Source organism: Lathamus discolor, chromosome 2, assembly GCF_037157495.1.
Source record: "Lathamus discolor isolate bLatDis1 chromosome 2, bLatDis1.hap1, whole genome shotgun sequence".
NCBI classification, from domain to species: Eukaryota; Metazoa; Chordata; class Aves; order Psittaciformes; family Psittacidae; genus Lathamus; species Lathamus discolor.
The window spans coordinates 143,835,115-143,860,482 of NC_088885.1; the positions used below are offsets into that span (position 1 = coordinate 143,835,115).

The following is a 25,368-nucleotide window of genomic DNA, read 5'->3' on the forward strand; positions in this document are numbered from 1 at the left end:
TAGATAATCAGTTTTGAATAACATAATATCAGAAAAAAAAATCAGCTTAAGGCTGTAGGTTTGCATATGATATTACAGTAAATTTTATCACACTTCTACTCTAGATTAAATTTGTATACCCTGTGAAATACCAAGTATGCACAACTTTTTCATGTGTCAAAAGAGAACTGATGATGCCCTTCTGCACACTAGTAAATTTTTAGGCATGCTACTAGATACATAATTCAAAACAGTGTACAGAAGTACTGAAATAAGAAAGTTAGGATTGCTTGACTGAAAATGCTATACCATTTATTCATATCTCAGTTATGTAAACATTATGTATATTAAGTTATGATCAAGCACACAAGCATGATGTTTATTCCACCATTAACAGATATAATACTTTAGGCATAATGGCAGATAAATAACAATGCTATTTACTACAACAATGTATGCTTCTAAGGTTAACAACAGAAGTTAGACTTGGCATTATTCAGAACTCTCAAGCGAGAAACTGCTTTTTTCTTATTTTTCTTCATTAGATGTCCAGGTGCATTTAGATGTCGTAAGTGCTCAGTGTTTTCTTATGTCTTTTACCTGCTTCTCTGACTCTATTGTCAAGATTATGGCATCTTTTTAGAATATTTCTTCTAAACACCTTGGACCATAAAACATTTTTTAATGACTTTAATGATAACATGTCTTTCTAACAAATTTGTTTCCTCTTCTAAGACCTAAGTGACGTTCTAAAATAAATACTACTCAAATGTTTCATTTGCTACACACCAAAAAAAACCTGGGTTTTCTGGTATGCTCTCAAAAGATTACTGTCTTTTGAAGTACATTAAATAACAAAAAGATAGCTTTCTTACTACTATTTCAGAAGATTTTATCTCATTATTTGTCATACTAAATACAAGCTATTTATTAGTGTAGCTGCAAAACCCATTTTCAGCAACTTTAAGTTAATTCACACAAAATGTATGGTAGAGTATACCATGAAAAGAACACATCTTTCAATGCAGCAGTTTGACAGTCTGTGTACCTGAGAGAGGAGCAGATGGTACCCACTGCTCCAGTCTGAATATACAATTTCTAAATGATTTAATGGGCTAGTGTGAAAGTCATGGTATTTGAAATAGGTCAGCACAAGGATCTTGACTTTTGCCTGTGCACTGTGTGTACACATGTGGTAGATGTGGCATATATAACAGAGATTAGTATATTGGTCAGGACCTAGAACAGAACATAGTCTTGGTGACACTCAGTACAGCTTTGCTGATAGGCACCAACTCTGTGATATGGAGTAAGAATGAAGACTACCATACGTACATGGAATATTGTTTTCTATGGCTGAAAGAATAATCTCAGTGTCTTCCCTCAATCTACCATCCTATCAGAAATTCATATCAGAGATATCAGAAATTCATGCTTTCTTGTGAAAAAGTATTTAGGTAATAAATTAATTGGTACTTTTCACAAAGAAGCAAGAGTCTTGGCTGAAAGCCTCACACCCAGTGCCTTATTTGACTTGGGTTATTTCGAAAACACAAACTAGAAACTCTTCATTAACTGAATGTGGTAAGTATTTTTTATAAAAACAGGTCTGCATACAAGCTTATAAGTACTCAAGATATCTATTCCAGATTTTGGATGAAACAGAAGGGAATATGTAAATTTTAAGCAATAAAAGCACCAAAACTAGAGAAACAATGCTGCCAATAAGCTTATTAATTCTCCCTTATCCCATTCCCTTTTTTACAGCTTGTGAGTTGAGTAAATTAGTTACTGTCATAAAGATAATAACACTGTCCCACTCCAGCACTCATATAATTTTTATACTTCCCTAATCAGAAGATATAAAATAAAGTTCAAATTCGGGGTAAAATTAGGATTTCACTGAAGCAAGCACCACTGACACCAAAAGTGAGAAAATTTCACCCTTAATTTTTAATAAAACTTGTAGCAATAGCACACAATAGCAATACTTACATTAATAGTTACCTATTTAGTTCTTAGCATATGGTGGACCATTACGTATAAAGTCCAGACTTTATATATCCTTATTCTTTTTTATTCCTACATGTTATGCAATTAAGCAAGGTTTATATGATTTTATAAAACCACTACTATTTTACAACAGAACAAAATTAAAAAAAAAATCTTATAAACATACATTTTTCCATAAATTCAATTAACATGCATAATTTTTCAAAGAAAAAAAAATGTACTGCAGATTTTCCAAGTTTTTATTCCCTTCAGTGCAATGTCTTACACTACAGGTTACTGATATTAATAGTTCTTTGTCTCAAGTGATTTTTGAGTTCTATATTTACAAAATATGTAACACTGTTTATGTTGTATTGCCATTGTAACACTGTAGAATACCATAACATACTATAATATAAGTGATGCTACCACAACATTTTTTAAAGCTATGAAAACAGAGAAACTAAATATGTTTGTGTAGTACACAAGAATTTGAGAAAACTAGTACATTTTCAAAGTGTTCTTGATTTCTCTAAAGTAGAATTATTATTTAACTATATAAATGTCTAGCCAAACTATTTCATAATATTTGAAAGGTAGTATTTTCACTGGTGGTGGGGAAAAAAAAGTCACACAAAATAATGTCATTGACAAAGGCACACAGATTTCCAGAAGTGATTAAACCCAGCAATTTTTGCAAATGAGAAAAAAAAAAATCGAAAATACAATTTGGTACCAACAATAATCTGTGAGTTCTCATTAATACTAAAGTCTGATTAAAACAATTTTGATGTCTATAGAAAATAGAGATAATGCCATTTTCTAATTTATATTAATTAAAATGCCTATATGACACATTGTCTGAAACATCTAAGTATTTTTCCCACACACTGAATCCCATGAAAGCAGCGCACATCTGCACTGGTCATATAGTGGGCACATTATCTGGCCACATAAGAGGACAAGAGACATGGTACAAGGCTGGAAGCTGAATTTCCAGCAGGGCTGCCTTGGGTGCAAAGTCTCTCAACAGAATTGCCTACAGCCTCTGCATGTGCTCAATACAGTCTGGACTTAGGGATGAACTATTTGTCACTCTAACATATGTAAAGTTCAATTTGCAGCAACAATAAAATGCATGTATTAAGTATTTTGTGGTATTTTCCTTCACTTGGTGTTCTCATTCTTGACTTTTTCATTCCTCCCTTTCTTAGTTTACCTATCCCCTTATAGTCTTTCCCATTCTTTTCCAACTGCTGCTGTAATGACTCTGTCCTCACAAGAATTCACATTCCCGGGTCTCAAAAACCTAGACAGACAGTTGAATCAAGACGCAAGCACACAGTTGACCTTTGCAATCTCAGAAAATATTTAACTTCATAGATCATTAGGTGGTAAAACATTAAGTTCTTACAGGAGTAATACTGTTCTCCAATACTTTTTATTTTGCTATAAAGCACAAAGACTGTCCTCCAGTCCTTCCTGAAAGTATCAGAAAGGAGGAAGAGGCTTATTTGACATTTTAGTAAACCCATCGAGCTCACTGACTGTATTTCCTTTCTTACCTTTTGGGAAATGCTTACTTTAAAAAACACAGGTTTCAGGAATGGGAGATTTGACCCTGACCATCATTAAACATTACTATTCAGAAATCAAAGATGGATCCAGGGATGTCATACCATAGTTACAGTGAATTAAAAATAAATTTAATACAAAAAAAAAACAAAAACAAAACCAAAAACATATTTTTACCTCTGGAGAATATCTAGTATGGAATCATTTGGCTGGATACAGTAATTCCACTACTAGAATTTTACCCATTTACTTTCACTTATGCTTATTTCATCTACGTAGGTCTCACTGCCTTTGAATAATTTTTACAGATTCATTTAATTTCCAAATAACCAGTTAAATGTTACAAACTGAAAGGCTGTAAAAATCAACATCTCATTATTATGCTGCTCATTGAAAGATCTACTTACAGTAAGAATTCTAACAGACACATCACACCTACAAATGTAAACTGTGTTATTTAACGCAAAAAAGGCAACAAATCATTACCCTAGGAATGAAAAAAATACTACAGAATAAAACATAACAACAAATCAACCAACAACAAGAAAAAAACTTCAAATGGCAAGTTATATTATCTGATGTAATTCTCTGATAGTATTCCAGTATTTTTAATAATATTTGCTTAGGCACTGAAATACTGTACCACATTATTTCTTCTTTAGTTTATTTTCTGACATATACAAACACTACTCAGTATGCTGTCCTTGTCCTGTCTTCCACGATCTGCAGTGGAACACTAATGGGAGAGAAAGGGACTTGATTGTGGTAAGAATGTGATAACAATCAGCGTGGTGATGCACTGCTCACTGGTTCCTTGAAAAATTACTAAGCATTAGTGTGAAAAGTTCCTTTTCTCTGTGTGCTGAATTTTCTGTAATGGTATCTTGCCTTATGAAATAGCATCTCCAATAACCCTTGAAAAAGCCCTATTGTAACAATGAAGTATCACCCACTCTGTATCTTAAATTGGTAAGCTTTTTTATCAGGAAGATTACCCATCTTGATCATCGGTATTCATGCACCTTTGTCAAATTCTACCTTTTTATGGCAATGTTTTAGTAAATAGAGAATACAATATAAAATGCATTACCATCAGCAGTGATACCTTTACTCACATTTCAGTATATGCTAGCTGTAAAAGAAATATAGATGATCACTGCACAGAGGCAAAATCACAGCAGAACCACATATCCTTGTAATCTACAACCAACTACCACTATAAAGTAAAATTTTCTATAGCTACAGCAAAACAGTACAGGGCTAAAAGCCTGTATTAAACATTAACCCTGTATTAACAGGGTTAAAAGCCATATGCTTATTGCTCACATGTTTTCCACCATGCCTTTGCAGTTTAATTAAAAAAAAGAGCCCATAAGGAAAACTTCAGCAAAAGACCTGTTAAGAACAGATTATGTATGTATGTATTAATCTCAAATCTCTTCATCTTTTGAAGAGTTAAGTATTTTCCCACCAAATAATTTTTCCGCAGCTTGAAGCTTGTAATTCCTATTACTGCTTTCAGATTAAATACTTTCTAGGTCCTAAAGCTAAGATCCAATTGAATTTAATTGCAATTACAGATTTAAGTGCCATATACTGCACCATCCGTTTACAAGCACCATTCTTCAGTGGGGAATATGAATGAATAATATTCATATATATGAATATAAAAAAATTAATGGCACATTATAGGCTTATGTCATGCATATGTATTTGATTACACAGCTACAAATACAATAAAAAAATGAAACATAATAGTGTCAAACTCCACAAAAGGAGTTAAAAATAGACCTTGAAGAACTGATAGTGGGATACTGACTTTTTATCTAATGGGCCAGTGTTTCATAAATCCAGACTAGGATACCTACTATTCAGTTGGTCTAAAAGAGTAGGTTAAGCAAAAGTAATTTGGTGACATGATGTATGCTTTTAATTTAATATATTGTCATGGTTTGCTAAGCAACGCACAGCTGCTCACCCATTCCCTCCCCACTCCCCCCCCCCCCAACCCTCCCAGCAGGCTCAGAGGAAGAGAATTGGAAGAATACAGTGAGAAAACTTGTGGGTTGAGATAAAAACAGTTTAATAATAATAAGGAAAGAAAAAGGAAAAGGGAAGATAAAAGGGAAAGGGAAAGAAATTGTAATGAATAGGAAAATAATGAGACAGAAATAAAACCCAAGAGAGACAAGTGATGCAAATGAGAACAATTGCTCACTTCCCACGAACCAATGCCCAGCCAGTCCATGAGCAGTGCTCGCCCCCAGCCCCCAGCTAACCTTCCCCAAAGTTTGTTAGTGAGCATGATGTTATATGGTATGGAATATCCCTTGGGTAAGTTGGGATCAGCTCTCCTGGCTGTGTCTCCTCCCGACATGTTGTGCACCCTCAGCCTACTCGCTGGTGAGGCGGGGTGAGCATCAAAAAAGTCCTTGACTCTGTGTAAGCACTTCTCAGCAGTGATTGTAACATCCCTGTGTAATCAATGTGGTTTTCAGCACAAAGCCAAAACACAGTCCCACACTAGCTAATACAGAGAAAATTAACTCTACCCCAGCCCAAACCAGCAGATATATTAAATAATCATGTTTTTTCCTAGTCTGATATAATAAAATGTCATTCTATTTAGCTTTTTTAAGCCAAATGATGAGATTTTGAGTTGTGGTGATTTCTTGTAGTGGTTAAGACTAATATATGGATAGCAAGAAAACAAATACAGTAACTGATAAATCACCACTGGGAAATAAAGTAATTTTTAGAAAGCATGCAAAAGAAATCTTAACACATAAAAATGGTAGAAAAATTTCTTCCAAACTTCCAAATGACAGATACTTTTATTGTGGATATCAGTGTGCAAATTTGAACGTGATGAAACACCTAAAACTGTTTTGACAACACACTGCATATGGAAAAGACAGTCCAACATAGAAACACATGTTTTAGTTGCTGTTTGGAAATACAGAAATACATTAGAAATAAAAAGACACCAACAAATACACAGAAAGAGTGCACATCATACACCTAGAAAGCAGTACCAAAGAAAGCAGTATCATAAAGAATATGCAAGCTTTCTATACTGTCATCTCTTCAGTCTTCACAACACAGTTTATTTATGACAATCAAAACTGAGTTAAAAATGAGAGAAGCTCAGGCCAACATATGTTAATAGCATTTGAAAGTGGTTTGTTAAAACAGAGGACAGCGGAAGCTGGTAAAATCCCCTCAGGAATTCAGAAACTTATCAAAGCAGGGCCTAAATCGTTAACAAAAACTAGAGAAATGATGACACTATTAAAAAAGAAAACCAAACCAACCAAACAAACAAACAAAAAAAACCAAAAAAACAAAACCACAACAAACAACCCAACAGTGAAATTCAAAGTTGCAACTAAAAAAAAAAATAATTTCCAAATGTAGAAATACAAAATCAAAAGCAACTCTAAGCTAGGCTTTCATGTACGAGACATAGAAGGTAATATTTCTGCTTTATCCAAGAGCAGTATAGTGTTAGCAGGCACATCACCTCAAGTTTTTGGCATTCAAAAAAGACAAAAAAAAAAAAATTACCATTATGCTCTAGCAGGAAATTTTGAACTAATTGCTTTTGGTTTTTCTCTTTGAAGTAATTGCTTTTGGTTTGTTTCCAAACAACAGCAAAGAATAAGACTATGGGCAGCCTAGTCACTTTTTGAAAATGCAGTAGATTGAGAAAGATTAAAGAAATGAATTTTTCTCTTCCTCCATAAATGGCAGGATAAAAATTAACTCTCAACAATTTTGGTAAAATCAATCAATTTTAGATATTCCCAGAACTATGTTGGGAAGTCTTTTTGGTTTTTTGGTTTTTTTCTTGTGTTTCCTGGAAGAACATACCATAAATATCTGCCATAATGGGTTAAGTGTATCCAGGCAGACAACAGCAAGTACTTCACCTTCTTATAATTGGTTATATATCTAACCGTATTAATTTATTGTAGCATGAGAAAGAGGTACATTCAATTTTCTTGGTGTGGGCAATGTTAAAACCACAAACAAAAATTTTATAACAGACTGCTTTATTGTTTTCTAGAAGAAGAAGGATAATATATCATGTTGAAAGGTAATAGCCAGAAAGAAAATAATGTTATGAATAAAGAATTTCAAAATGGGAGAACCCCTAAAAGGCAATTCTTCCACAATTTAAAAAGTATTATAAATTTTAATTAAAAAAACCCAAACAAACAAAAACAAAAACAAAAGCAAAAAACCCCACAAAAAACCACAAACCAAACCAAAAAATGACCTGGAAGTTTTCTGAAAGATGTTTGCTCAAAAAAATATGCCTTATAAGGAGAGAACCAAGAAACTGAAGATCTGTGTGGCTCAGCAGAGAGAGATAATTTGACACATTTTAAGAAGGACATTTCAAAAGGATAGCATCACTTTCTTTTCAATAAAAGAGCAAATGAAAATTTAGCAGAAGCTGAAGTTAACTTTCATCTTACGCTTTTATATATAAAGTATAGATATAAAATGCAATTAATCACACAATTATTTCTATGTAAACTTTTTAACAATTCATCAACTTTTACCACCAAGACCAACAAAACTCAAATCAAAACCAAGTAACTTTGCTTTCCTCAGTTTCCTTTCCTTGAAATCTTTAAAACAAAATTAAGTATCTTCCTGAAGGTATGAGGAGTACCTCACTTTAAACAGCTGAAGATGAGAAATCTTTTTACATTCAGGGGAAAAAAAATGCGAAGGAGAATTGGTTTAGCCTAACTTTAGAAATAACATTTGGTCTCAGTTTAGTTATTAATGATTAATAAATTTCAAGACTTGTGCAAAGCGTTTGACACTGTCCCACACTACATCCTTCTCTCTAAATTGGAGAGATACCAATTTGATGGATGAACCACTCGGGGGATAAAGAACTGGCTGGATGGTCGCACACAAAGAGTTGTGGTCAATGGCTCGATGTCCGGCTGGAGACCGGTAACGAGTGGTGTCCCTCAGGGATCGGTGTTGGGACCGGTCTTGTTTAACATCTTTGCCGAAGACATGGACAGTGGGATTGAGTGCGCCCTCAGCAAGCTTGCCGATGACATCAAGCTGTGTGGTCCGGTTGATGTGCTGGAGGGAAGGGATGCCATCCAGAGGGACCTTGACACGCTTGTGAAGTGGGCTGATGACAACCTTATGAAGTTCAACCACGACAAGTGCAAGGTCCTACACCTGGGTCGGAGCAATCCCAGGCACAGCTACAGATTGGGCAAAGAAGAGATTCAGAGCGGCCCTGCAGAGAAGGACTTGGGGGTGCTGGTCGATGAGAAAATGAACATGAGCCGGCAGTGTGCGCTCGCAGCCCAGAAAGTCAACCGTATCCTGGGCTGCATCAAAAGGAGCGTGACCAGCAGGTCGAAGGAGGTGATCCTGCCCCTCTACTCTGCTCTTGTGAGACCTCACCTGGAGTATTGTGTGCAGTTCTGGTGTCCTCAACATAAAAAGGACATGGAACTGCTGGAACAAGTGCAGAGGAGGGCCACGAGGATGATCAGGGGACTGGAGCACCTCCCGTATGAAGACAGGCTGAGGAAGTTGGGGCTGTTCAGCCTGGAGAAGAGAAGGCTGCGTGGGGACCTAATAGCAGCCTTCCAGTACCTGAAGGGGGCCTATAAGGATGCTGGGGATGGACTCTTCGTCAGGGACTGTAGTGACAGGACAAGGGGTAACGGATTAAGACTTAAACAGGGGAAGTTTAAATTGGATATAAGGAGGAAATTCTTTCCTGTTAGGGTGGTGAGACACTGGAGTCGGTTGCCCAGGGAGGTTGTGAGTGCTCCATCCCTGGCAGTGTTCAAGGCCAGGTTGGATGAAGCTTTGTGTGGGATGGTTTAGTGTGAGATGTCCCTGTCCATTACAGGGGGGTTGGAACTAGATGATCTTGAGGTCCTTTCCAACCCTAACTATTCTATTCTATGATATTCCTTTTAACCTTATGAACTGTGATGCATACAGTTTTAAAAAGTTCTAAATAGTTTTTTTTATATACTGAAATCATGTGTTGCTTAATTTTTTACCAATTTTACCCATTTTAGCCAAGTGTACGTAAAGTCTGAAATGAATTTTCTGATATGAACTGAGATGCGGAAGAAGGTCAAATCCTACATTTTTTCTGCTGTGTAATGTGATCACAGCTAAGGGCTCCTTCATAATATTGGCTGTTACCCAAAATAGCCAAAAAATCACCTATTTGCAAAATTACTGCCTAATTGATTTTTCTTACATTTTTGTGAACAAATACAATTAGCTGAAATTAAACATATTTCTCCTCTGTCTTGGCTGACTTAATCCATGTCTATTTTAGTTGGGCAGTAGAGTGTGGAAGCATAAAAGCAAAATCCTATGCTCCTATTTAAATTGTCAAAGTACTAAAGAGAAAATTAAAGAAAATGTGTAAAGTCAGATTCCTACTTTTCACAACCCAAAAGCTTGTTCTGTATAAAGTTTCCATTTCTAAAGGTCAGGGTGGAGCTACACATCTGGAATTATTTATTATCAAAGCCTGTGGCATTTATATGTCAAAATATCTACTAATTAAGCATAACCATACAGTAAATACATACATTTATTGTATTACTAATTTATTGATAAAACTAAAAAAAGTAACCTGATTGAAATCAGGATGAAATTAAGTGTCTTGTTAAATCCCTGTTTAAAAGATGCACTAGTGAATTCTGAACCTAATATAGCCAAATTGCAGACAATTATTAATTCTTCATTTTTCTACTAGTAGTGCAACAAACAGCTTTCTGTAAGAAAAATAATTCAACAGCTAGCGGTGGTATAAACTAATTCCCAGTGTCTAGACTCTTTAAGTGATGTTCGATGTACAAATTTTTTTCTTCTTAACTCTTGAAGGAAATGTGGCTCATGAAGGCCTCACTGAGAGATCACATTGCCTTTCTGCAATAGGCAAAGAATTTTTTTAATGTTGCTTCTCAGAACAAGAGACAAAATCTGAGTTCTCTCTGGTTTACTGTTCCCAGGCAAACTGGAGGATGGTGCGATGTCTCCACTCCTTCATGCTTCTCACTGCACCAGAGATCTCTGGATCCAGTTGATAAATGCACTAGAACTCTAGGAGATAAATTTCCAGTAGTCTGGCTCACTTCAGATGCACTCACTGAAGAAGGCTGTGATTTGTTCATTTAACTAATGTTTTATTTTTCTCTTTGCCAATAAAATGGAGTTAAAGCAGCAGGCTTAAAGGAAATGTTGTCTAACAGATTATGCGCTAGAATAAAAGTCTTTGCAGTGAAGCAGTCTCTGCTCATAACAAACGGAGGTTCAACAGGTCTCTGAAGTCAGCCTGTGCCTCAGCACAGGTTCATTATTTTGAAAGAGCACACCAAAGTTATAGCTTTCACAGTTACCGAAAATCAGTAACTAAATAAAAATTTTAAAATGCTTTTCAAGTCAACTATCTACAGCAAGGCAAGACATGATATTTAAGGAACTTCTGGAGGAAAACAATCAATTTAAAATGATTTATCTACCAACACAATAAATGAATAAAAAATAAGAGAAAAGAACATTGGCAGTAATAGTTTGCTGGGGGAAACTGTTTCAGAGTCTTTCAAGTCTATTTAGACAGCAAAAGGAAAAAAGCATTACATGGCAGATGTGTAGAAGTAAAAATAAGTCAGAGATTAACAAAGCTTAACACATTTTTAGCTACAATAGCAGAGTTGAAACATAGACTCATGAGAAAGTATGAATGAAAAATGTGCAAAGCTTTACAGATCTCTTCACAAGAAAAAAACATTCCTTCCTTAAAAAAAAAAAACAAATAAAAAAAAGGAAAAACCCAAAACAATACACAATCTGTAAGTACAATCACATTCACATTGGAAGCAAACAAAAATAACTCATGCCAAAAAGTGCGGAACAAGGACCCAACCCTTGAAACACAGGAAATAAAAACAGGGTAAGAAACAACTGTTAATAGTAAAATAAACAATAATCAAAAGAACTGGTTCATGGAATGAACAGGTATGAGCACAAATATCAATTGAAAATATAAAAAAAAAAAAAAAACAAAACAGGTTGGCCTTTAAAACAAACAAACAAAAAATATACTCAAAATAGTCACTGACCTAATTAAAACTGCTTTTGCTACACCTGGTGCAAGTGGTTTCTGTAAAAGCCAGTTACATTACTCTGACATTACCAGTAATAATCTCTACTTGATTTTGAATTACAGTGTGGCATGTCAGCACCCATCAAGACATTTCAAGCACTGGTTACAGATTTACAGGAGACAAGAATTGCCATTTTTACCACATGTTGCGCAGAATTTCACCAGTGTTAAAATCTCAAACTCCTGCTTCTTGACTAAGTAATATTGATGCATATTGTTTATCTCTTTTATGTCTAGCTACATTATAATTATACTGTATCTCTAACCCTTTAATGATTTATTATACTTAAAGGAAGATTAAAACAATTACATTTCTATATTCTATATATTCTTTGCAGATCCATAGCAAGTCAAGCTTTGGGTACACATAAGGAAAGCAAATGTCTAGGACAGCAGATAACTAGGAAGGAGAGGAAGGAAAAGAAATATATGAAAAAGAGGGAGGTCATGGTTTAAAGTGACACAGATATGACAGTTTCTGTTACAAGTGTGTAGGGTGATGACAACACAACTTGGAAAGATGGCAGCTTCATGGTTTTTATGAGACTCCAAAGAACACCTTTCTTTCAGAGCAGATTTTGTCAATAGCAGTAACATGATCTTCTAAGTGTGAACACACATTTAGATGAACATCCTGTCTTAAATCATGTCTGATATGTCCATAAATATTTTTAAGAAAATTTTGAGTAGATCTTCAAATAATTTCTGGACTACCTAAAATCTTATTTTAGTTAACCTTCCTTTTGATTTCCTTAACCTTCCTCCTGATTATTTTAATATTAAATGAATTGAGCATGTTACATTTGCAATGAACTGTACTGGTTAGAAATTATTAAAAGATTTAGAAAGGAACTATTTATTTTTGAGCCCTGCTCAACTTAATATTTGGGGTTTTTTTCCTAGTTTAAGAAAGAGTCATTAAAGGTAACATGATTTGTGTCCTGAGTGGCGACTAGTTGTTTTTAGCTTCACAACTGCAACATCATTCTAAATTCAGTTGAGGTGCTAGGTTGAAATGCAGGGAAATACGTGTTTTATCCATATGAAGCAAATGTTAGAAACTCACTATCCTGTTTAGAGTACACTGAAATAACTTAATAGTTTGAGCATATATTGCGTTAACAGCCTTCAATTCTGATCATGTCTATGCCTACTTTATGGAAGTTGAACTGTCCACAATTAAATATTTAGCTACAAGTTGCTTTTTCAAATCTGTCAAAACCAAGTACTGAAACAAGTATCTACTTTCTGAAGAAGAGGAATCATACCAGCCATTTTTGCTGTTATTTTTAATGGTCTTTGAATTATGTTAATCGCAGAACGTTCCAATCCCTTGGGATGCCATAGTACAAAAACAAAGCAAGGTTGTTGGTTTTAGTGTGTGTAAAAGACTTTTCCATATTCTTCACTTGTATCACTAGGATTCACTAGTGATCAGCAACCCAGAGAATCTTGTTTGTTGCATTTCGAATCACCAAGTTGAAGAAGACATGACCTACAGATCTGCCTCTTGATAACACAATCACACAGCATTGAGGAATAACCTTTGTGGATTTGACTCTGGATTTAATCATGCGGTAGAACTCTGTGATATCTGTGAAATATCTTTTTCACCTCAATTTATGTGAAGCTGTATTGGATGGCACAATTCCCAACATAAATACATATGGGATCCTTACGGTAACTTTCTTTTATTATAATTTTTTTTTTTCAATGATATAAAACCCACCACCACACCAACAACTTTCAATTCTTACTTTAATAATAAGTATTAATCCTACACATTGTATTACATTTCCCTGAAAAGACAACTTTTCTTCATGTAATTCAGTCAAAACTTCTCAAAAATTCAATTATATAGTATCAACTGTTGTTAATTTCATTCATACGCTTGCTGAATTTTCGGACATCAATAAGCTCCACATTCCTTCTCAAAAATTATATTGATTTTTCTTCAACATGTTTAACTATGCATTTCCTACTTTTGTTCTTTTTTCATAGTATCTACCAATTTTTTTAACTGTGGAAATTGATGTTGCTTATAATGGAAGATTTCTGACATGTTCATCACCTTCCACTATTTTGATAGAAAGGCCAACTTAACCTTAAGGTCAATGTTTATACTTCAAACACTCCATATCTACAATCCTTAAGAACTATACAGAAAAGACTATCACATTTTAGCAGCCTGTTTCTGTTTATTGATTTTCTTTAACATCTCTTCTATAACTGCTTCCATTTTGACACAGTTCTGTAGAGCTAAAGGAACGGTTCTAATGCCGAACCTCTCTGGTTACCTCAATAATGTAACAAACATATAACACAACATACAACATACAACATATAACATAACATATAATTTACTTAAATTTCTGCAATAATGGTGTCCTTGAATGTATTTTTGGCCTTGAAATTCTGTTGACAATTTAGTATGCTTCCTATTTTTCTCATCTTTGAAAAAGTGTGTTAGTGTTTAGATTAGGGTCCCATGTTCTAAATTTGTTTCTAAAACCCCTGTTGGCCACACTTTCTACTGTCACCTTTTAAAATTATTTCCTCTTTGTGGAATGCATACTTTATTTTCTGGAATGCTAAATTTTGCTTTTGGCTGGTGAGACTCTAAAATGGTATTTCTACACAATTTCCAGGACACCAGTAAATGCTTACCTTTTTGACGTTGTCTTCAAATTCATTTCAATTACCTTCTTCAGTGTGATATAGCTCCCCATACATAGCCAAAAATTGCTTTTAGTTTTTTTCTCTTCCCTTCCTCCCAGAGTGTCCAATCTGAGTGCATTATGGACAATTTGGATACATTCTGAGCATATTATTGCCACATTTACTCTCATTGAGAAAACCTGCTCTGTTTTAGGCCAGCTGTTTCTCTATTTGATACTTTTACCTTAATGCTGAAATAAAAGATGTTAACTGAATAACTAATATTTGAACTTAGGATAATTAAAATATCAGTGTAATGTTCTCTGATCTTCACTTATCTGTGCTCTCAACTGTAGCTCTAAACATAGCTTAGTATCTATAAAAATTCACTTAAGAACCAAATGAGTGCATTTCCTAGCATGATATGTATGTAAAAATTTTAACTATCAACTTAGTTATTCACTGTCAAAACAATAGAAAAATAGAAAATGAAGTGCAGTAAAACAGGGAAGAAAATGAAACTTTTAAAATTCAGAGCAACAAAACTTCTGTGGTAGTTGTGAGTACACAAAGGTGTGTTAGAGATGTGAATCATTATATTAACTTCTGTTACCACACAGCTACACTTCAGGATATAAAAAAGAAATCCATAATTAAAAAGGTTCCAGAGAATACCTGAAAAGACGTAAAGTTTTGTTGTGGAATATATTGTTCCTTAAAAATAATGTTAGATCAGAAAAATGCTGTTATAAACGCAACTTCTGAGTGAAACATCAAGAACATGAGATCTTGTCCTGGGTTGAGCTGCGTTCATACAAAACAGTGTCGTTAGGGTGAGGTTTCTAGGGTAAGGTTACTCAGACCTAGACGACTACTCCTACTTTCTCAGTAATCTTCTGTCTTCCTAATGCTAAGTTTTCACACAGACATGCAAAAAGTAACCCTACAATCCCTCCAAAACAGTGTTTATTGTATGCTTTAATATAAAGCAGTATTATTATCAGTGTATTCAGATACTTCACTATAAGTTGTATTTCTTACGTTGCTGGTCTAAAGTCACAGCCTGCTGAGCAAGCAAGTACAGTAAATCCTGTTCATGCAGTGCAGATGCAAGCATCAAAATGTACCTTCTTAATAACCTCTTTGAATCTGCTTTGGTGATCTTCTAAGAAACCAGTCTCTCTCCACTGACTACACTGGGAGGAAAGCTTGGAATTGTAAAGAAACTGGCATATACTTGTAAAAAACAGGCATTGGAAGCTTAGGACCAAAAATTCATTATTTGGAAGTTATTTCAGTCACAATAAAATGTCTCATATTTTCTTCACAAGTCCTTCAACTGCCTTTTCAAGTTTTGACTATTAAGAGCGAAGTTTTCATAATACACAGCATTCAAGTAGCATTTTACACAGTCAAAACACAATCCTAATTGATTTAAATTATACTGCTAAACACTCAGGTCATGGTCTATGTGACTTTATAAAACAGACATGTTATTCAGACCAAAACATAAAATGATAAATGCTTTGTAAGCAGCCAACATAGAACAATTTTAAGTAAAGCATGCTGCGTAAGTGGTTAAACTGAACACTACTTTAAAATTATAAAACACAGAAAGTCACATTCACAGTGACATTAAACTCCATTAGCCGCAAGAATACTCTGTGCCTTCATCAACTGCCTGACTTATTCCTTACACACTTTCAAATTTTGAAATAGATTTAATAGTGGCCCTTCATATTGTGACTTCAAACATATGCAACACCTTATCATCGCTGGATGAAAACAACTGATGCTCTCTTCCAGCCACACTAGTATATAAGATCACAGTTGAAGATGTTCCAAACACACCCTCACCTGCATGACAGCCTTAATTCTGTCACTAACTTTTTAATGTTAGATTTTTCAGCCTTAATTTTTTTTTTTATTTTGTTTTCTGGAACATATATACCCTGTCAGTTTATTACTCATAACAATATGATACTTTTACACACATAAATGAAATATTAATAATGGCTTAATATTTTTATATACATGTACACTACAATACACTCTATAATGAATATAATTTTTATTATTTTAAAGGACAAATGTTTCCTCTCTACACACTTCCTCTTGCCTCTCTTCATGTGTCATTTCATTCTTCACAACTTTAAACACAAGATTATGCAGAGTTAACAAAATAATGGGTGACATTGCACAGTATCATAAACACAGTCACTCCAAAGGGAGTGACTTGGGTTGGGTTGTTTTCTTTTTTATTCCCTACCACGCATTTTACAAATTTTCCTCATAAAGATTTAAGTGAACTATGGAGTAATTTTAAATCAAGCGCAAATCCTGTCTTCTTTTTATATGGTGTATATATCAGGAAGTTGAATCCTTTACCTACTCAAAAGATGTAAAAGCATGACCATAAGCCAGCAGTGTGCTCTTGCGGCCAAGAAGGCAAATGGCATCTTGGGGTGCATTAGAAAGGGAGTGGTTAGTAGGTCAAGAGAGGTTCTCCTCCCCCTCTACTCAGCCTTGGTGAGGCCGCATCTGGAATATTGCGTCCAGTTCTGGGCCCCTCTGTTCAAGAAGGACAGGGAATTGCTTGAAGGAGTCCAGCGCAGAGCCACAAAGATGATTAAGGGAGTGGAACATCTCCCTTATGAGGAGAGGCTGAGGGAGCTGGGTCTCTTTAGCTTGCAAAAGAGGAGACTGAGGGGTGACCTCATCAATGTTTACAAATATGTGAAGGGTAGGTGTCAGGATGATGGAGCTAGGCTTTTTTCAGTGATATCCAGTGATAGGACAAGGGGCAATGGGTGTAAACTGGAGCATAGGAAGTTCCACGTTAACATCAGGAAGAACTTCTTTACTGTAAGAGTGACAGAGCACTGGAACAGGTTGCCCAGGGGGGTTGTGGAGTCTCCTACACTGGAGATATTCAAGGCCCGCCTGGACAAGTTCCTGTGTGATGTACTGTAGGTTACCCTGCTCTTGTGGGGGGGTTGGACTAGATGATCTTTTGAGGTCCCTTCCAACCCTTGGGATTCTGTGATTCTGTGATTCTGTGACAGTGCATGATAAAAGTGCATAATATAAGAAAAATAACAGTTACACCTTATATGAATGCTCATTTAAGAAAGGTTTCTGAAGTTGACTGAAGAAATCTCGTCAGAATGGCCCTTCAATGGTGAAAATCCAAGAGCAGGTGATGCAACTTGTTCACATGCCCATGGTGATTAATGAATTTCACTCTATTTTACGTAGCCATAAAAATAGGAATAAACTTCTTTTAAATAAAACTGCCATGCTTCAAGGGGAGGTGAATGGATGACTACAGTTGCGGCATCACCTATACCACCCTTTCCATGTGTTTTAATGCCTTTAGTACATTTACAACCTTAATGGAATGCTGACAAAGCTTGTTCTCTGCACCCCAATGCACAGTAGCTCTATCAATGATTGCCCTCACTCTACACCAGAAATACCAACCATTTAAACTCATGTCATCCTCAAAGTTTCTGGCTGAGGCCCTTTCCTAACATAAGAAAGACAGGCATTGGATTTCTGAGAATTAATTTCAGATTCTTTTTGCAAGATTTATTTTTTTAGTGATTATAAGCTATCCTGCCTTTGTATCCTCACCATCTCTCTACTTCTCTTCCACTATCTTATTCAGTCCTCTGCCAACACCAAAGTATAACAATGTTCTTACTGCAAACTTAATTCTCTGCCACAGATACATTATTTTAAAGCAATTAACCATGTTGAGGAACAAGCCTTTTGCAGAGAGTTGCAAAATCCAGCATCAGCCTGGCACATTAAATTAATGAAAAAATTAAAATAATTTAAAACACAAAAAATACCCAATAAGCAGTAACTGTAGCCCACCCAAAATACAGTCATTACTATCTATCTACAGTATCCTATAATAACATCTAATCCTGATCTCAGTCACACTTCATATATACATTCAAGCTGTTCTATTAAAAGCAAGCAGTTTTGTCTAGAAATGTATTTTGATTTTTTTTTTAATAAAGACAAAAATGTTAAATACCATAGATGGTTGCTAGTGAATTTTACATTTCTAACAACTGTTTTGTGCCTTTCAGTACCTTGTTTTTAATTGCTTATATATGATACTTGAGGATTTGGGAGTACAATGAAGCATTCTACATTTGTATTTCAAAAAAAAAAAAAAGAATGGAACAAAAAATGTTAATGGAAGTTACAACTGATCAAAATCTTTATATCCAAAATACTATAAACACATAAAAAGTGTCTTCGCTCTCACATGTTTAAAATAGATCATGGCATGACAGGTCTGATTGTTCTTTTAACACGAATTTTTAAGAAATGTAAATTAAATTACACAGAAATTCAACTTTGTATTTATTTATCTATGGTAAATAAACATCACCCAAGAATATATTTTTATCCTGATGTGCTTTGGTCTTTTATCTTATTCTAGTCTTATATGTTGTCAATAATGTTGAAAATTATGTAATAGTACTCAGTCTGACTATGATTTATCATGTAAAAAAATCATCTGACTAAAGTCATGGTTTCAAAGGACCACACTGATATCTGATAACCATGTTAGAATCATAACTTCACTTCATAGAAACAGCTTAAAAATGTGACCTATGAAACCTCTAATTAAGGAATCAATATTGAATGATTGATGAAAAAGCTGTCAACATTTAATATATTACAAAATAACAAATATTAAGATTAAGCTTTTCTGTGCAGTCTGACACACTAAATTTTTTCAGGTATAAACCTGATCTGAGCTACCTCAAATATCTATGACAACTTAATACAGATAGTAAAAAAAAAATCATATAGAGGAGCATGAATTACTACAAACTAAAATAAGAGCTACTGTCAGCTCCAAAACAAAGTACAGGTACTTCCTCTGACATTTCAGTTTTCAGGAAAAAATTTCTTTGGGTGAAGATGAGGCTGTAGGCACCCCTTTTCGCAGCTCCTAACAACATAAATTGTCCTCCATTTGATAGTAGACTGAACATGTAGTTTAAAGACCTCTCTCCTTCCTCATAATGCACATGTATCTATTTTTTAGCATGGTCCTTAATCACTAAACCACCGTGACTACAATATGCAATTGTGTACAGAAGACTGGGAATTAAGATAGTTTCAGTTGTAAATAAGAATGTTATTGTTATTTTTAAATATCATGGTATGTAATATTCTGCGAGAAACCACAGGAATTTTTTGTTTTCTTTTGTTTGAAAGACAAACAGTACATATAAATATTCTGAATATTGATGTTTTGTTCTCCCCCCCCAAGGCAAATAAACCACAGACAGCTCATGACATATTTGAGATTGTTAGACATATCTTTCAGCTGGAAACATTCTGAAGCCTAGATTCAAATATTTCCAAGGACTAAACAACAGACTGAACAACTTAATGAAATGTAGCAATATTTTTAGTGACCAATAAATTATTTCTTCTGGTAGGAACTAAATTTTTACACTCAAGTAATAAACGTGATTTGCAACTACAGGGTTTTGGGGGTTTTTTATTCTGCAAAAAATTGTTTGCTACCAAAAATTGAAAATTAACTACAGTGGGTGAAGAAATCATTAATCATCATCTCTGTCACAGTAAAATTGCATCTGCATATGCTAACTACATCCTGTTCTTAACATCCACCATGAAATGGCAGATAGTTTAGTATATTAGCCCAGATAATATTTGCATGTGTTCATAAAAGAATGAAGCCAATAATTTGGTTCACTTCCCACACTTACTAGAGAGGCTCAAGGTAATTTTAAATAATGATTTTAGCCAAATGCAAGTCATACCTAATGCACATAGGACTAGGTCACAAAAAATACTTAGTGCAGAAAGGTACAATTACAAAAATATTAGCTTTATACACTGAGTAGATTTGGAACACTAGCCCTCTACGATCCTGAAAGCCTCTGCTCAGCTTTTATCTAACTCTAAATTCATGAGTTACTGACTACTGGGGTTTATAAATACTCACATTCCCTAGGTATACACATTTTCCAAGAAAGCAAGTTTTGTCAGACTGAGGAATTCATCAACCAGTTCATGCTGAAGCCTGACCAGACGCAGAATATCAGCAAAGATTTCTTATGGGGTTTGATGAACCAGACATTTTCAGAGAAAGCTTAAAGCCATACCAAATGGTTGCACTTCATTTGCCTTTTAATTCTGAATGGAGAATGCTTTTTTCCCCCCACATTTTATCTAAAAGGCTGGACTTCAGAACAAGTAAGATCCATAATTCCTCTCTATGTGGGCCATTCAAACTCATCTAACATTTCTCAGGAGTACTTCTTAAGTTATATCAAGGTGTTCAGAATGGCTATAGAGATGGCAATCTATTCCTCTCTACTGAGATTCTACTCTTAAATGAAAATACCCATATAATTTGCAAAAAGAAGTGTTTTTATTGAATTTCTCCCTTCCTCTTCTCTGACATATTTAGCTACAAACATGAGCAAAATGAGGATTCTCATCCATAATACTTCTCTTCATATTCTGAGATGAGGGTTCAAAGACAGAACACCTGACTGTGGTACTCCGTTGCTGTCTGGGTTTAAACCATGACAGTAGGTGAGACCGGTGGTCAGAACGCAAAATTTAGTTCTCAAACTATTTCTACCAGCTCAATGTAATTGGAAGCTAGTAAACTGATACCATCTTTCTCACAGCCATATAAATGGTTTGCTTTTCTTGAGCTAAATCCCACTATAATGGGAAGTATTGATTACATGGTAAAAAAATACTATAATAAATCACCGCAACACATCTACAAACCTACACCAACTCTGAACTGGGTGAAAAGAAAAATAAATGAAAATTCTAAGGCTAAGTCCCTTTTGGAGCCTATTCTGTGTCATCATACCCTAAAGAAGTGTGAAGTGTGGGGTTTGTCATCTTTGAAATAAGGCCTTGTTCATCCAGGAAAGAAAATGGTTCAGTTAGAATCAGTGACAGATATCCAACAACCCTTTCATTACAAGACTTTTTTCCTTTTATTAAACTGACAGTCCTCCCAAGTAAAATAGTCTCCCTTTAGTGAATGTCAAAATGGATAGAACTTGAAGACTGCTAAGCAGATTATAAGTGAATAGACGCAATTATTGCATCACGAACAAACTACTTATCTTTTGATGAAAAAGTTCTTCCAAAAGAAGGAAACATTTCGTCTCGTACACAACATTCCTCACTGACTGCTATCCTCTCCTTCCAACACTCATATTCCATTTCAAAAAGAGAAAGAAACTTCTGCCTTCCATTGCACACAGTCTACAAGTCTGAAACACTTCCAAGATTTTCCTAGGGCAAGTTTTCCAATTTGATGCTACTGAGTTTTGTTATTCAGTGTTATGATGATTTTGGTGGATAATGAAAATTCTAAGTTCTTCAAATGCTTACAAAATTGGTTATTTTTTTTTATAGTTGACAACTTATATACCTTTTTTATTTTATTTTCAGTCTACCATCTAATTTGCAAAAGAAATTTAAGTACACACAAAAAAGAAAATCCACACCATAGTTAGAATATTAAAATTGGAAATTGAATTAGCAGGGTTTTTTTTGTCTTCAAATTATGAAAAGGAATTGAAATTAACATGGTAATAAGGAGAATTTACTTTGATAAATAAAAATATTAGTGTTATGATCTGTCACTTTTGTGTTGTTCATAAATATCTGGATAGATGTGAGGATTTTATGCTCAATCTTACAGACTATGTGAAAAGAATATTGTTTTAGTTTTTTTCTGAAGTGGCTGTCAATTGCTGGCAAGAATTAACACCAAATCAGCAAAACAAATATTGAATCTTTTAAGAGTTTAAACCCAAAAATGCTTACATTTGAGATACTGGTAGTATAACCAAAGTCAGGGGATTCCTGAAATAAGTGGAGTTTTTCATAAAAATTTGAACGATTGGATCTTTGGTGTATTTCAAGGCTGAATTTTCCTAAAGACCACATGTGCAACAGGGTTAAATGATGTAATGTTGTATATACAAAATACTTCATCCATGTGGTCTAAAAAAAAGTAGTAACAAAAAGAAACAAACATATATTGTGACATCCAGAGTATACTTCATGCTATGTTTAAATACATATATATCACTATACTCTGATGTAAATTTGCTGATTCAAAAATACATGTTGGCATAGAGGGTGACATTACTATTAACCTCTATTTACAATATTAGCTTGTAGCACTGTTTAGCCAATGTTATTAAAACCTTGGGTTATTAAATGTTATTTGTATTAAGTATATAATTGAAAAAGACTTTGTCCTAAAAGAGTTTATTAAAATGGCTTAATCTAATTTTGTACCTGTTTCTTCAATGTGACAAAGCAAGAATAATAACAACAGCAACTATAATAAATGAAAAACTGCTCTTACCATGACAACTGGGTAGGACTCTATTCCATCCAGGTCTTCCATCATCTCCCATGATACATGTTAGTGTAGAATATCCCTGAAGTACGTAACCTGCATCGCAGTAATACGTGACAGTTGACCCCAGTTTATAATCCATTCCAAGTCTTGTTCCATTCATTATATTTCCAGGATCAAAGCAAGACTCACGCAGCTTTGCTATAGCAGAAAAAAAATGCAAAAATAGTTCTGAATATAATCTACAACATTAGAAATATTTTTCTGGAGTTTCCTCGAGGTCATCTTTGAGCGTCCTGTAGACACATAATGTTCCTTCCATTCTACACCAAAGCCTCTCTCTCCATGACTATATAATGACCAAAACCATCTCTCCTATACTTTTTGTAGACAATTCCTATAGAGCTCCATAATGAGAATTATTTTGTTCCAGAATTCACTGGGACCAATGATTTAGTTACATAGTTAGATGAAGTTAGAACTATGGACACTGTTCCCATAGATAAAACATATAGTAGTTTTAAAACTGTGGTCTGAAAACTCTGAAGTGGTAGAAACCAGTGCAAGTAGTTTGTTACAAAATAAAAAGTATCCAAGTGAATATCTTCAAAATTAATAAATCGCAAGTGAATATCTATATCCGTGCAAATGATATACTGATATATTTTCAAATACAGGTGGGAATTTTCCCTCACAAGATGACAAAGCATACAAATACTACCTAAAATTTATCTTTGTTGTTGTTGTTGTTGTTATTTAGAGCTATTTGTTTAAAAATATTGAAATTCAAAAATATGAATATGCTCTTACCTTTGCTTCCCTATTCCTTCTATAATGTGAATACCTGTATGTTTAACATCCAAGACCTAACAAACTCAAAAAAAATAACCAGAGTTTCTAATGAAGAACATTACTATGCAGAAGGGGAGAAATGACAAAAATTCCAGAAAAATTTGCAATATGTTTCCAGTTAGAAAAAAAAAAACAAACCAAACAAACAGAAAATGTGCTAGGACATGGTAGAAGCTGGAATGAAGCAGATGATTTTGTGCTGTGCAGGATGGCATTTGAAGTAATTTCTTTTATGAAGCAGAAGACAAAAATTCCAGGTTTTCTTCTTTACCAATTAAGACTGTTGTGGAGAAGACCAATAGGAACACTTATTATTTTCTGCAAGATTGATGACTACTTTCTAATACATCAAAAGAGGTGTTATTTTACCAGGCATATTTGCACTGCAGAACTTTCAGCTACAGGCAGGAACAGTTGCGAAAGGACAATATGAGCTTTGAAATTTCAGGAAGGCTATTTAAGAGCTTCAAATACAAAAAACTTTATCTGATTCTGGTAGTATCTAAGCTGAAGTTTCTGAAAACTTAAGATAATATGGCGTAATTATTATATAGAATCACAGAATAGTTAGGGTTGGAAAGGACCTTAAGATCATCTAGTTCCAACCCCCCTTCCATGGGCAGAGACACCTCCCACTAAACCATGCCACCCAACTATTAGACAATTTAGTCACATATCAGCTATTGATCACTGTGAGAGACAAGCTAATGAACTAAAGAGATAGTTGGTTTGATCCCCTAAGGCCATTTTTATGTCGTGGCATTTACAAAAGGAAAGAATTACATTGCAAAAGTACTGCAGTATATTTACAATTGAGAAGGGAAACACACAATAATTCTGTTGAAATTTCAACATCATATCTTCCAAAAGAACATGAAGACCTCCTAATATGATTAGCCGTTTATTATGATTTAGAATCATAATAAACATACATATCTAATTGTCGTGTTTTAAACCCAGCTGGTAACTAAGCCGCTCTCTCACACACACACCCTTCCCCCTCCCTGAGCAGGATGGGGAGGAGAAGCGAAACAATGTAAATCCCACAGGCTGAGATAAGAACAGTCCAATAACTAAAGTACAATATACTACTACTACTACTACTACTACTACTACTACTAATCCTACTAAGGGAAATAACAAGGAGAGAATATAAAACTAAAAGGGAAAATTAAAACAAAACAAAACAAAAAACCCACAAGTGATGCATAATACAATTACTCACCACCTGTCGGCCAATACCGTGCCTGACTCAGGCAGCAATCAGTCCCTTCCAGGTAACTTACTCCAGTTTATATATTGGGTATGGTATGGAATACCCTTTTGGCTATCCTGGCTTCTGCCCCTCCTCACTGGCATGAGAGACTGAAAAGTCTTTGATCTGGGTAAGTGCTACTTAGCAACAACTAAAATATCGGTGTGTTACCAGCACTGTTATCAGACTATAACCAAAACACAGCTCTGTACCAGCTACTAGGATGAAGATTAACTCTGTCCCAGGTGAAACTAGGACATTAATCTACAGAGTATGCTTCTGATATGAAAACCAGTATAATAGTAAGTAATAGTTACATAGTTAATTGTTAAGAAAAGGTATTTGATAACTACACTGATTCACATAGGTATTTGTGTGGTGCCTGTAACATCTGCCTCCTGTTCTGAATGGTAAGTTTTCAAAATACCATGTGACATTGGAAAAAGAAAGGCTAAAACT

General features: G+C 34.7%; 1 protein-coding gene across 3 annotated transcripts in view; it reads right to left on the minus strand.

Annotated features, from left to right (window-relative positions):
- Nucleotides 1-25,368, minus strand: part of CSMD3 (CUB and Sushi multiple domains 3) — a 614,489-nt gene that overhangs the window by 145,212 nt on the left and 443,909 nt on the right. For all 3 annotated transcript variants that reach the window (XM_065668828.1, XM_065668827.1, XM_065668826.1), the window contains one exon: nucleotides 22,809-23,003. In XM_065668828.1, the coding sequence (XP_065524900.1) occupies nucleotides 22,809-23,003 (195 nt within the window). The remainder of the gene's footprint in view (nucleotides 1-22,808; nucleotides 23,004-25,368) is intronic.